Raw genomic sequence first — 15,066 nt, 5'->3', positions numbered from 1 at the left:
ACATTTGATTGAACAGGGCTTATCCTAGAACGAAGTTAACCCTAAAAATAGTGTAGCCTTTTATTTTTCCTTCTTCACTAAATAGAGAAAAGAAAAACACATTTTTACTATATATATATATATATATATATATATATATATATATATATATATATATATATATATATATATATATATTTATATACGTGTGGTGATAGGTCCACTTTAAACAGGGGTTGCAAATACCAGACAGATACAGACAGTGATATTGGACTGTACTTGCAGAATTTTTAAAAGACAAGAAGAGGAAATGTGCATATATGCATGTCAATAAGCTAAAAATGTTTATTTTCCCCTGACATTCATTTTAATTGTAAAACATCCAAAATAGTTTCAACATAGCTATTGTTTATAAATGTATGTTTTGTAAAAAGAATGAGTATTTTTCATAAGTAAATTATTATACAATTGAAAAACCACATTAAAGAAATTTGCAAAGGAGGAATGACAACGAAGGTCAAGTTAGATTTAAAATTAACATTGCACAGAAGAGAAGAATAGGAGAAACTGTAACGAAACAAAATTCAGAAGCTGATTTAATGTATTCTGGTACTTCCTGGAAACACAGCAATTATGTTCAGTATCTTATAATTTTAGATTGTGAATGCAAAATACATTTGTAAGCCTCCATGTGTTTTGTATATAATTCTGTATCGTTTCTAGAACAAACCACTACCTTTCCAAGGCCTTGGGGAAATTTATAGTTATTCGGTGAACCTTTCAGGCTTTTGTATCCAATCCGCAGCTTAGACCAATCATTGTATGTATGTTTGAAAATTGACATAAAGTGGTATTGCTGCCACCACATGTGAAGTGACAAAAGCAGATTTTTCCCTGCATGGACGTGGAGGTAGACTGTGATGTACAAATAAGTAGGTTGAGACAGTGATGTGCAGGGTACACATCCCTCCAAGGCTGGAGAGGATACATTTTTATCAGTGAAGCTGGGTGATCCAGGAAACCTGCAATTGATTTCTTAAGTCGTTTGCTATTTGTTAGCAAATAATTTAAATCTTGGACAACATCCATTCCAGGTTTGCTGGATCACCCAGCTTTACTGATGAAAGTGTATTTTCTCCAGTCTTGGAGAGCTTTATTAAATCAGAGCCATTGTCATCAGGACCAGGAAATTGTTATGTAGACTAACAAGATCTGTGAGATACCTATCTAGTAGTCACAGTTAACTAGACTGTTCTTGTAATGTTGAAGATTGCAGCTCTCCATGCTGGTTCTATCAATGTAGGAAATCCACACATCTCAAACACCTTAAACCAATCACCATGGAATGTGACCCAGTAGAGGTTAATTTTCCAACACCAGGTAGGTATCAGGAAGTCTTTATAGCTGGTAAACTTTCAAATTATATGGCTGATTGTGTGAATTATAGTCATAACACTGGAGTAGAGATGGTAAAACGGCATTGTACATGGAAGACAGATGGTGTGGAAGGCTCCCACTCCTGTTCAGAGATAGTTGTTCTAAGCAGATGGCTATTTTCATGTCTCTTGCACATACAGTAAACTAGATTAAAGTATGACCTTCAATGACAGGTTAGTTATGAAAAAGAAGATTTAAATAAAAACCAATGGTTAGGTTACAATAAGTATTGATCAGCGTTTCTCAACCAGGGTTCCAGCTCTTCAGAGGTATCTAAGGGTTCCTTCAGCAATAAGAAATATGTTCCTGTCAGGTTTAGGTGAAACCAATTCTCTTTTTGGCTATCGTTAGAAGTGGCATTCTCCCTAATGACCACCACACTAATGTATTGTGAGCTGTGGATATAGTAAATGTAGCAGAGGTTCCCTATGAATTAGAATCTAGGTTCCTCCATATTTCATAGGTTCCTCTCATTTTTTATTTTTGAAACGTCATCACTTTAGCAATGTACTTTAGCAACTAATTATAGTTGGATCTAAAACATGCCAGGTAAAGACCAAATGTACCAGGGACACATAGGGCCAACATCATTTTTTGGGGGGCCCTATACTAGGTAAATTTGTTGGGCCCTCATTCTGTTGCAGTGCCACGTCCAACTTTATAGCTCTCCAGTGGGTGCTAAAAACAGCTTTCCAGTGCCTCCAAAATGTCTCCACTTTCTAGTGTCCCTAACTCTAAAGTACATACCAGCTTACAAGTTCATTCCTATTTTGCGCCCCAGTGTGTCCCTGGCTTCCAGTAAAATGTTTTACTAACCTAGTATGTTCATAGCTTTTATCTGCCTCTGCCCCCCCCCCCCACCAAAAAAACAAAAACATGTTCCAGCTTTATAGTTTTCCCTAAAAGGTCCTGCAAAACCAATGGAACAGAGGGGCACCTATGTACTTTCTGTCTACAGGTTTCACTCCATTGAGTCCTGTACCCTATAACATCCCTTTTCATCCACATATCCATTATATTTGCTCCAACTCTAGTGTCCCCCTTGCCGTCAAATGTTATCAAATTGATTCCCCAAAGTTGGTATGACCCAGCCATGGAACTACGAGACATCCCCACCTTCAGAAAGTGACCAGCATGTACCCTGGCTACAATCCAGCCGGTAATTTCTATTCTAGAACAAGTGGGACTCCAGCAGGAATATCTACATGCTTCATAGGTATTAGTGTAATGGTATTTAATATCCATCCTAAGAAGCACGGCAAGGAAAGCAGAAATCTAGCCTAATTTTCAATAAATCTTTATACCAAAAATGAGAGGTGATTTTTTGTGTGTGGGCGTAGCAGAATGGGAGAAGCTTTGATCTTGGAGAAGGGGTAATTTGATGGCTGGCTAGTGCTTTTGAAATCTCTTTATATTAAAGGATGAATCTGTCACCTCGGCGTGACAAGAAGAAGCTCATTTCCTCTAAAATCAGGGCTGATGTACCAGCTTGTGACTATGTTAATATTACAACAAATTTGCTCAGAAGCGCATTAATGGAAGGGTCCACAATGAGGTCACAAGCAATCTTGTTAAACACAGCTTTCTGTGCATAGTGCCGCCATGTATCTGTGCGAACTATAGGGAAATGTATTAATGGCACTGCTCAGTGACTGTATATGCCGGTGTCATTTCAATAATTACTCTTTTCAGAGAACTTTGTGTAAGGTGTAATTTAGGAAGTGAAATACATATTGCTGTTTGAATTTTGTGCAGTGTTCAGACTAATGAGCACTCCGAATAACAGATTTCACATTAGTTACACATAATCGCCTTTTTTTGTTTGCTTTTCCATCAAAAAGTCGGCTTTACAACTGTTAGAGGCTTACTACAAGAAAATATTTGGCTTTATATTTGGGCAGTGGCTTGTGACACATTGTAATATATTACAATAACATACAAAGTTTCAGTGTAGACAACTTAAGTTATATAGAAACTTGCACAATCACAAGGAAATGAAACTAACCCCATAGACACAACCAAACCTGATCAATAAATGCACAAGCACAACCTTTGTTGGCAATAAAATTGGATGAGGAAATGTATTGTTTTATTGATTACCATATATACTCGATTATAAACCTTTTCCCACACAAAATGCCATTAGAAAAAGAGGAGTTCTCCATTAATTGACTAGGGAAACAATACCAAGGCTACAAATAAGCCACAAAGGCATTTTTTTGAAATATACAACATGGTCTACATTTATACGCTCAGTCATTGTTTTTGTAAACAATCTTTCTTGATCATTTTCAGAAGATTAGGGAACAGGAGTTGTACACCCAGTGTCGTTCTTTTTTATGGAGGGATGAGTATGAACGAATGCCACCCAGCTGCGCTTTCCTCCCTTAACTTCTATTTGGGTTGTTCATCTCTTGTCGTTCATGGATTTGTCAATGATGTCGGGTGACCTCAGTACTTATGTCAGATTCTCGTCTCAGACGAGCCCAACTGTTCCTACCTGGAGAGAATCATCTGACATGTGTACATAGCCATACATTTTGAACCAAAATATGTAAACATATTTTAATTGGGTTTCCATAGGGTATGATAGTGCATACCTAAAATGATTTGAATATATATTGGTTTCTCTTATATGATGTCTTTTTGTTTTTAAGGTTGTGCTATAGCTACAAAGGTCAAATTTGCTGGTTGATTCTGGCTGTGGCTGGTTGAGGAGGTTTGCTTTCACTTTCTTCTCCGAAGTTTTAGCTTCACTTTCATCTTTTTTTGCAAAGTAGCGCTGACACATCATTTATTGGATATAATAATAATAGTCCATATTCATGGTATGAAATGCCTGTCAGAGAAGCCTACAATCTAATGTTCCCACCACAAACGTAAACTACTCATACTGATTGGAGGAAAAAAGTTAACTTTTTATCATGTTGAAATCAAAACCATCTTTTGTGTTATTTTGATTAGAACAAATGGAAAAGGAGTATTTGGGATCAGGTATAGAACAAGTGTTTGATACAGCATATACTTTTACTTGATATCAAGGATTACTTTATCTTGATCGTTTTATGATTAATATCAAAAATATCAATAAAATAAACTCACAGTGTTTGCTTAGCAATAATCTAAGGCCAATTCTTAGGGGAAGGGGGGGTGTATATTAACGTACCAGTATTTTTTGCAATATAAAAGTAAACCAGAGTGAACCAAAAAAATAGATATAGCATTAGATACACATAGGGCTCTATTTATAAAACAGAGAATCTAACATTCCCCCAAACTATCCCTGATGGGAATCAATTACTGCCATTGAAACACATGGACCTGAAGGATTCCCACAAGGGAATGTCAAATGTTCTGTTTTTAAATAGAGCTCATAGTATCCTGGTTGAATCAAACTTGAGGCCTTGGGCTCCTGTACAGGGTCCCAGTATTCTCCCCAGAATGTTTTTTTACATCGGGTGGGAAGAAGCTGTAGGGGGGTGGCAGCCCCTGTATTGTGACCCAACTTTTCAGTAACCACCCAAAAACAGCGGAGTGGTTACTAAGAAGTGCTGGGTGGTGCACCTGGTTCTGGGGAGAACATTTGGTCCTCTCCTCCTCCCATGTCTTTCGGTTTTTGCAGTTTCCAACCCCTATTTATTGTACAGAGCTGTGTAATATGTTGGTGCTTTATAAATGTTGACCTGGAAGCTTCATAAACCGTGTTATTACTGCTGCAATGCATTAGTACTACCACCTTATCCAAATGGGCCTGATTTAATAAAGCATTCCAAGACTGGAGAGGATTTTGAAAGATTTTAAGAAATCCATTCCATGTTTGCTGGGTCACCTAGATTCTCCAATGATAATCTATCTTCCCCAGTCGTGGAGAGCTTTATTAAATCAGGTCCAATGTGTCATAAAAAAGTGATCGCTATGATTTATGGTCATGTTCAGGGATGATAGCTAAATCACTGGTGTCAGGTGCACACACCCATCATTCAGGTAGTGAATCATCCAGGTAGTGAAAATGATTTGCAGATAGGAATAAAAGCTTTCACTTTCTGCCTCTCACTTCTGACCATTATATTAATATTACTTTCATTTTCTTATTACTGAAAGTAATGTTATCATATAGAGTGCCAAATACTCAGAGTATGTCTCCAACATCATTTTTTATTTCCCATGTCTTACCTTACTATTCCTCCTGTACCCTGAGCTGCCGATACAATTAGTTGGGGTTCCTTAAGAGCTAAAAGTTTTTTCAGGGGTTCTTCCACATTCAAAAGGCTATTCTAGACAGACACCGGCCCAGTCAGCAGAGAGGTGATTATGTTTTAGTATATTACAATGTATACATATTCAAATATGTTCAGTGCAACACTGACTCATTACACTGGTCTCATCACAATTATTAACATTAGAAGTTAACATAAAAATAGTTATATTCAACAACAAAAAAATGTTTGTATTTGGTGTTATCACCTGTTTTATGAACAGCAGAAACATTGTTTTATATGGAAAGCTTCCAATAATGAAGCACCTCGGTGCATTTGCCTCTGGCATTTGTGAGGAGGATGTGGCAGGACTGACAATTCTGGATAAGCTCCGGAGGAATCGAGTGGATGAGATCGCTGTGGGATTAAATGGAAATACATGTTGTTTTTTTTTCAGTTGTTGTATCCCCTGACAAAAAAAAAGTTCTGAATCACAAATTATTTGTGGAACTGTAAGCAAGCAAGCTCCTGAATAAACAGATGAAATACCTTTTGTTATATGTATAATAAAAATATTGGTGCCATTAAACCATACCTGATACTAAGGGGACTGTCCATCTTTCATATTAAAAGAGGAACTAAACCCTGTTCAGTTTTTTCCCCAGCCCCTTTACCTGGCACTTTTCATTAAACACCTGACTATTCTGAGATGGTTACTTAAAAGTTGGGTCACAATACAGGGGCCACCACCAGCGTTTAGCTCCTTCCCACACAGCTTTAAACATTTTCTAAGCAGAATACTGTTGTTTATACTCACCTGTCCTCGTTCCATCCTGGGCTTGGCCAGTTTCTTCCTACTATTTATTCTTGTTTTGATCTTCAGCCATCTTTTTGGCCAGGCTGGGATGACAATACTCCGGCACAGATACATGGGAGTCCATTCAGCCCCTGCAGCCTCGGGGGAAGCCGATATGTGCAAGGTATCCTGGCTCCCAACACATGTGCAGCTCAGCAATATTGATAGCTGAAGGAAGCGGTCAGGCAGATGAGTATGTTTCATTGCAGAAAGGACATCACTTGTCCCTTTTTGCAATAAAACCCTTGTCTATTCCCAAATCTTTAAAGTGCATCTGAAAGTCCATTTTATCTCCTGAGTCGTCCTTTTTTTTTTGAGTGGCCATTCTCAACCAGGGTTCCGTTGAACCCTAGGGTTCCTCCAGTGGTTGTTAGGAGTTCTTTAGGCTTTCTCTAAGTAACCTCCCTTCCGATGTTGCTTGCAGGTTCAGCGCCATTTGGCATAGCCAGTTGAATGACACCAGTCTAGGTAGTCTCTCAGTTAAGGACATCTGAAATATGGATGACTCCTACATACGAATGAGGCTTCCCTGCACACTAGTGTGCATGACTGGGGGGAGAGGGGCAGTTTGCATGATTTGCAGAAGAAATCTTTTGCTAAACACAGCTGAGGTTGTGGGTGATCTTAGGGGGGTGAGCTTTTTCTGCAGCCTCTTGTAACTCTTTAATGACTAAGACAAACCCTGCAGTTGTTTCTTTTTGCATATCAAACCACAGCTTGCTCAAGAAGTTAATAGTCTAGGCTCTATATAGATTTTTTTTTTTATGCTTTGTTTGTGGTTAACTTACAGTGAGGATTTTATACAGTGACATCACGCTGCCTAATAATATGTTGAGACAAACATCTGTCCTAGTAGCATTTATTAAAATAATGTACCTGTTCTGACTTACACACAAATTCAACTTAAGAACAAACCTACAGTCCTTATCTCGTATGTAACCCGTGTACTACCTGTAATTTTTTAGCTGCCTGGAAGGATGACATGTTGCTGAATATGGTCATAAAGAGGGCAATTAATTCATTTATCAGGGGTTCTATAAGACCCAAAATTTCTTTCAAAGTTTCTTCTGCAAAAGACTTCCACACAATTAGACACAATTGTTTTGCATGAGAGAGGAGGGTTCTCCATATTTCATATAAACTTGAAAACCCATGAAACACCTCAAACAGTTATTCACATTTACTTTCTCTCACTGCAAACAGCTTCATACTGAAAGTAGTAGAAATTCTTGTGGCTAAACTGTTCATCTGTCAAATAGAAGGACGTCAGTGACATAGTGACCCGGTACAGTTAATATTTAGTTATTGTGTACACTAACACTCGTCTTAGAATGTTGACTTTTCTATATACATTCTACTTGTAATAACGTTCTTTTGTGTCTGTGTTTCCACCTTTTCTGAAAACATTTTGTCTACTGTAATTTGCCCTCCGTTTTGTGTTTCGGGAAAAGTACAGAAAACGTATGACGTTCTTGTAAGAAAATAATTTGGTCCAAAATATCTAAAAACTTTTATAAACTACAATTTAAATTACAACTTTTGAGCTGTCAATCCTCTAAATATAATAAGATGTTTAATGAAAGTTTTATGCACAACATATATCGAGTCTCATCTGCAATCCCTCAAGTGGGGAGAGAGCGAACGGGAAGACACTAGTTAGAAAGATCTACTAATAGAGATATATTTAAGGTACGGTGTAATGTGTGGCTTAATAAATCAGCTGCCAGTTCCATATAACATATTCTTAAGTCTGGGAACTGAATGCATGGCAAAGCTGGCTTATGAGATCATCATAATGGCCTAGTACAGTCCCAATGGAGTATTTTTAGGTTTGGTGTCATGCCAGTTTTACATGAAATGTCTTTGCTATAAAGCAAGATAATAATAGGACACAGTATGATCCGACTCGTCTGTCTTGACTGAATATTCTGAGTGACATTAAAGTGTTATTAAACCCTTCTAGTAAAAAATATTGTAACATACCTTATCCTCGATATTGCTTCCAGTTCAGTTTCTTTTTGCAGCCTGTCATTTATTCAAGCTCATCATTAAAATGTATTCCTTTTTCGTTTCTATCTAAAGGGGGCTACTCTGCCTTACATGGGTCCCTAAAGTCTCAGCATGGCCACCCAGTTAGGAATACATTCCAATTTGCCAGGCATGCCAACCTTTACGTGCAGAGAATCAAGGCACAACAGGTCGTCTAGTCCCAATGCACAAGAACACATGTCTATACTCACCGTGTGCTTCCTGATCAGATGTTTAAGAGTACTTAAATACAGAGCAAAGGTCTGCAGAAGTTTGAAAATATATGTAATTGGGGACATGGCAATTTGGCAAGGAAAATGCCTAGGCAGACCTAGGTGCAAAAGTTTAAATCAAAGGATTAAATTCTACTTTTAAGTATGGGAAGTTAAAAAGAGAAGGAAGTATCACAGTCTTTAATTGCAAGGAAGGGGCTAACCACAAAGCAGCGATTCAGTTTAAACCTCAGAGGCATGTATAGAGGATCAGATAGCTTATTTAACTTTCAAGCGGACCTAAACTCAAACTTTTACTTTACATAAAGGGGCAGAAAACCCTTATATTTAGTAAGTAAAAATATTATTCTTTTAACTGCAACACCCTTAAAAAAAATGGTGAAGCACCTCCCCCTTTTGTCTTGATCGCCCAATGAATGGGAGCGCAGAGCCTCCCGGGATACCTACGTCACGCATCCCACGAGGCTTTTTCCTGCTCCTGCTGCTCCTGCCTGATCTTGGGGCATATTCCTACACTGGGGCATTTTCCTTCACTGAGGGGAAAGAGATGCCAATCTCATGCATGCGCAGTGAGATCGGCACTCTTTTTTTTTCCTTTTTATAGTGGGCTATGTCACCTGATCTCGGGCCTGATCAGGTGATGTACCCAGAAGAAGGCTGAAGATGGTGGCGCCTGTTGCTTCCTCCGTTCTGGGACTAAGAAGAATTCCAGGATGGCGCAGAACACAATTAAGGAAAGCTCCAGCGCGATCAAGAATAAAAGGTAAGTGGTATTTTTTTTTTTATTTTTCACTTTAGTCCCGCTTTAAAGCAGGAATATGCCTTTATTTCCAAGGTCTGTTATATAGAAGCGGCATAGTAACGCTTGCTTTTAGGTTTTGGAAGCCATGGCAGCTCACTTACTCGTATATAAAGGGAAGCCTACAAATAACCTTTACTGATATGAGGAATACCTGGAAACCGGTTTCCTTCCAAGAAATGTGTGTGATTGTTTTGGCCCTTCCTTGTTGGCTGTAGTTGAGGGGTTTGCAGATTTGGCCCCATTTCTCCTGGATACAGCTTCACCTTACCTGTTCAAAGCGCCTATAGGATGGAGTGTATGAGAGTTTACAGAGCATCTCTGCACAGTTATGTGTGTTGTAAATAGATTTTTCTTTTCAATTGATTTTTATTTTACTTTTAAGTAAGGCAAAGCAGATGAAAATACACTAAAAGAACAACAGTTAAAAGCAAACAAAACTAAAAACAAAAACATGTGCCTAGATAAGCTTGAACACAGTGTACCTTAAACCTAAACATTTCGACATTATAAGGAACATATTGACAATATGACATAGCAGGGATGTACAATGAAATATCGAGAAGCCCAAAATGGGCCCCGGGCAAAGAAAATATTGAAAGCATAAAATGTCCCATCAAATGAAATAGGTATCACACGGGCACCGACCAGCGCAAATGCATTTTTATTGCATGTGTTGGAGCAGAGCCTTGACAAGTCAGAGCTATGAGCTGAATTTCTTAGATCTGTTCTCGGATTATATTCTCCAGTGGATCCTATCCTATATCTACAGCATTGTGCGGTCAGCAGAAAGGGTGCAGTGCACAGGAAATTTAGCATGCTGCCATTTCCATGCCAGGAAAAGGAGATTTTAACCTCAATAAGGACATGCATCAGTCTGCTTCATTGTAAATTACTATAAACTATGCATGTAATGGCGCTGCTATAGGATATCCATCCACCTAATCTATACACACAGGTATCCATAGTTATTCATGGACAAACACACCTAGCTTGATTTACAATAACCTTAGCAAACAATTAAGCCAAGCCTTTCCACTATAAACTCATTGCAGGGAACCAGATCCTGTAGGAGTCTGTTACTAAGGTACATGGAGAACATTCTCGAAATGTTCCCGGCGTCCTGCTTTTTTTTCTGTTGTTCTTTTTCTGTTATTGTGTATGTTAAATTTAGCATTCTGTTGTTAATTTGGCTTTTGTGTTGTCATGGAAGTGGAAATAGGGTTCCAGGTTGTGTTACCTATGACTTTATAGTTAACCTTCCTAGCAGTACCATTCTGTGCAAAATAGGGAGGTGGAGCAACATCTTTTAGTACAAAAACCCAACGTGGAGTTGTCAGATTTCCAAGACCAGGTAAGACACCTTCTAAAAAATACAGAAAGGACGAGAAACCTTCCTCTACACTGTAGCCTCCTTATGCCTTGTGATTACACACATGTATACACAATATCTGCCTGAGCTTATCAGTAGAACCAAAATTGATCATACCGCTTAATTGTGCTACAAAAATGGCAAATATAGATATGGTTGTGCCAGTTCCAAGCAGGTGGTGTCCCAAGCTCTGGACCGTCTTCCCCTGTTTGCTCTGTTCATATGAGGTCTTGGGATGTTTAAGTTAAGAGAAAAGCTGAAGGCAAACAGCTTCTGAGGGTCTGAAATTGCTCCTGACAATGAATTTAATGCAGACAATATGTTTGATTAATATTCCTAATAATATTAATAAACATATTTATGTAACAACATACTAAGAAGCGCTGTACATTAAATAGGTGATGCAAATGAGAAACGCATACAAACAATGACACAGGAAGAGGAGAGGTCCCTGCTCAGAAGAGCTTACAATTTAGGATTTGTTGGGGGGGAGGGGTATACAATAGAAAGGGAGATAATTAAAGCGGAACTAAACCCAAAATAAAAAAACAATTAACATTAATCCTGCAGATCTGTCGACCTGTCGAGAGGTTTCTTCGTTTGGATCCCGTTATCCGTCTAGCCTGACGCGGACATCTTCTCTTTTCTTCCAAGTTCTTCTTCCTGTGCCACCCAATCTCACACTGCGCAGGTGCAAGATCGGGTGACATAAATGGGGAAAAAGATTTCAGATCTCAATGCGCATGTGTGAGCTCTGCATTTTTTTTCTTTTAATAAAGAAAGGGCTTCTTCTGCGCATGCCAAAGACTAGGGTGTGCGCAGAAGGAGCAGCCAAGAGCCTCCCGGGGTGCGTGACGTAGGTATCCCGGGAGGCTTCGCGCTTCTATTCCCATCGCTGCGGCAATCAAGACAGCACTTAAAAAAAATACAATTTTTACTTTAAAAAGGCTTGTCTCCCATTTTATGTAAAGTAAAAACTTTGAGCTTAGGTCCGCTTTAACAGCTAAAGAATAATCATTCACAAAGATAATGTTCAGCAACGGCAGCATCCATGAATGTCACATAACAGGGTCACTTTAATTCTAAAGAATTACATGGAAATATTCTAATATGTTAGAATTAGATTTCTATATTATATTTATAATTATATTTTAATATATTAGCATTATATTTTTCAAAATTAAATGCTGTTACAAATCTTTAATTGCACACATAACAAATGAATGGATCAATAGCAAATGTTTTCTCCATACAGTTTATTTGCTATTATTTTGCAGTAGCAAATAAAAACATTTGAGTAGTTAAATCTAGACAAAATGTGAAAATATCCAGAAGATGTAGAGATCTATAGAATAAACGTCAGCACTGAATGAATAAAACAACAACTAGGCAAGTATATAGCATGTTAGGTATTAAACCAGCACTATATTTGTACAATTTAATTCACTGTTCTGTTCTTCCAATGCATTCAAACACTCTGTATTGCCACCTTCTGGCCAAAATTGTTATTGTCTTGTTTTTAAAACCAAAAAAAATAAGAAAAATAAAATATTCTTGAGAATGTTAAGCATAAATTTTTACCCTAACCGCTTACCCAATTCATTTTCAAATGTTTTACTGTAAAAAAAAAAGTCATAGAGTAACAATAAATCCTTTGTATGAACAAAAGAAATTTATATAAACAGTACATTCAAGTTATTATTTCATTAGGTTTTCATTGTATGTCAGATTTGTATGTTTTTTGAAAAAATGGGGAGTACCCTGTATTGTAAAAACTGGATGTGATCGCAAAAAAACAGATAATTTCTGGATTCACCACCCAAAAATTAGTAAAAAGACAAGTGTAAGCTCTAACTCAACAAAAAATGTGTTCCCCAGTGTAATTAATCAAAGGCCGGTGGGGAAAAAATCCATCCCCTTACAGTGGTAGGCAGAATACCATCCTTATACACAGCTAAAAAGATCATTGGTGTCATGCCATGAGTTCTATATTCTGGCATTGGCTTTACAGTTGCTGTTAGATGGGATGTCAGTCGGTCACTGCTTAGGCAACCGATAGCAACCACTGAAAGAACTCTACGGTTCCACTGCTCCATGGCTGCTGTAAGCTTTTAGAAAAATAAGTATTTTTTTAAATTAAAACACTACATAGGTTGACTCTGTGGCTGGCGCTCTGGTGTTTCATAACTAGAGTCTCAGTTTTCAGTGTCGGACTTCCCCCCACATCCCACTGAGAAGTTTGTTGGCTTTCCCCAGAAATGACCTAGACCAGCTTTTCTAGACCTTTTTAATATGTAATGAACCCTTGAAATAACTTTCAGGTCTTCAGGGAACCCCTTCTATAATTACCATACCCACAGCTCACAGTACATTAGTGTGGTGGTCGGTGGGAAGAATGTCTTTTACATTGCTGGCCCTTGGGGAAGAATGTCACCATTACAGATAGCTAAAAAGATCATTGGTCTCACTAATACTGACCTGCGAGGTGCAAATTTTTCATTATTTAAATAGCCCCTAGCAACTTCCGGAGGAACCCTGGTTGGCAAACACTGATCTAGATTATGGTGAAACCATTACTACGGTTGGGGTATTACATTGTGAACAGTTAGTCTGTGAACAGACTCTAAATAAGTAAATACAAAAAAATAAAACACTAACTGTACCAAGCCTAGATATAAACATACCCAAATAAAGTCTTGCTCTGTGACACAGATGATTGTATATCATTGAATATTTTGGTTTTATTGCAGCTGATTGGCCTCCTGATCCTGTGCATCGGCATCTATGCAGAGAGCGAGAGAAGGAAACATCAGACTTTGGAAGGGATCTTCCTGGCGCCGGCCATCATCCTCCTCCTTCTGGGTATCCTGATGTTTGTGGTGTCATTTATTGGAATGGTTGGATCCTTACGGGATAACTTGTTGCTTCTTAAAGTTGTAAGTAACTAAATTTAAAACAAATGTGCACAGAAATTCTAAAACACTGAAACAACCACAAATGTCTGGAAATGATAAAGACAGTTTTTTAGGTGCTTTTCATTTGGGTTTTTAGTTTCTGGTAATGCTTAAGTGCAAGGAGGAAACAAGAGTCACCTTAGGTTTGCAGCTTCTTAATGTTCAAAATATAGGGAAACCCTACTAGCAATTTAAAGTGTACCTGAACTCAGAATTTTCACTTTACATAAAAAGATAGAGAACCCTTTCATGTAAGGTAAAAAACGGTGCAGCACTGCCCCCTAATTCTCGGCCTGCTAGGCGGTCGTGAATAAATCGGAGCGCAAATCCCCTGGGATACCTACATCAGGCATCCTGGGAGGCTCTTGGGTGCTCCTTCTGCACATGCCTGAGCATCTCAGCCATGCGCAGAAGGAGCTTTTTTGGTCAAAGAGAAAAATTTGCAGATCTCACGCATGCGCAATGAGATCGGCAATTTTTTTTTCTATTTAATAAATAGTTTTTTTATTCATTTGCAAAATTAATTTGTTAGGACTTTAACTACTCAATTCTCAAGCACAGCCCCCTGCCTCCATGTCAGAGACCTTTCTTGTTCTGGGAGGGTTTAGGAGCCCTTTCAGACATTCAAAGTCGTTTGTTCCAAGCCACATAGCAATCTGCTGCTTTGCATCCAGGAGAGGCAAACCACACCGTGGTGCAGCTATGGCTTCTGTGTAGATCTTCAGACCAAACTGCCATGATCTGTTGTGGCCTCAGCTATGTGCAGCTTTGTGCAATTCAGGATCCCAACCACTCCTTGAATGGGAGAGGTTGGGACGGGGATTGAGCCCACAGCAAACTGCCTAATGGCTCTCTGTGACGGCCCAACTTCTATGTCTGTGAGCAAAGGAAAATAATGTAGAATGTCTCTTGAGTCTACTGGGGCCGCTGTCATCACATGCAACATGATGGTGCAGATTTTTGATGTCTACACAAGGGAGGCTTTACATGTAAATGACATACCTAAAATACATTTAATCCCCTTATTATCTTATTAGAATTATTTTTAAGTTAATGTTACTTTTAAAGTAAAAGTCTGTTGGTACAAAACAATTCAGTGCCAGAAGTCTGAGGTTGATCATTTCTGATAGGAAGATAATAGGTTGCAGAAACACCTTACTGTCCGAGGTTTAACCATCGTAATTTTAATGTCCTGAGAAATCCTTTTTGACG

The 15,066-nt window shown here is 38.4% G+C and overlaps 1 protein-coding gene across 1 annotated transcript in view; it reads left to right on the top strand.

The window, feature by feature from the left end:
* The window catches only part of LOC140324713 (tetraspanin-15-like), a 104,629-nt gene that overhangs the window by 26,757 nt on the left and 62,806 nt on the right, over positions 1 to 15,066 (top strand). Inside the window, exon 2 of the mRNA XM_072402791.1 lies at positions 13,651 to 13,836. Within this exon, the coding sequence (XP_072258892.1) occupies positions 13,651 to 13,836 (186 nt within the window). The remainder of the gene's footprint in view (positions 1 to 13,650; positions 13,837 to 15,066) is intronic.

The sequence above is a fragment of the Pyxicephalus adspersus genome, chromosome 2, assembly GCF_032062135.1.
Source record: "Pyxicephalus adspersus chromosome 2, UCB_Pads_2.0, whole genome shotgun sequence".
Classification (NCBI taxonomy): Eukaryota; Metazoa; Chordata; class Amphibia; order Anura; family Pyxicephalidae; genus Pyxicephalus; species Pyxicephalus adspersus.
This window is presented reverse-complemented; position numbering and strand designations above follow the sequence as displayed.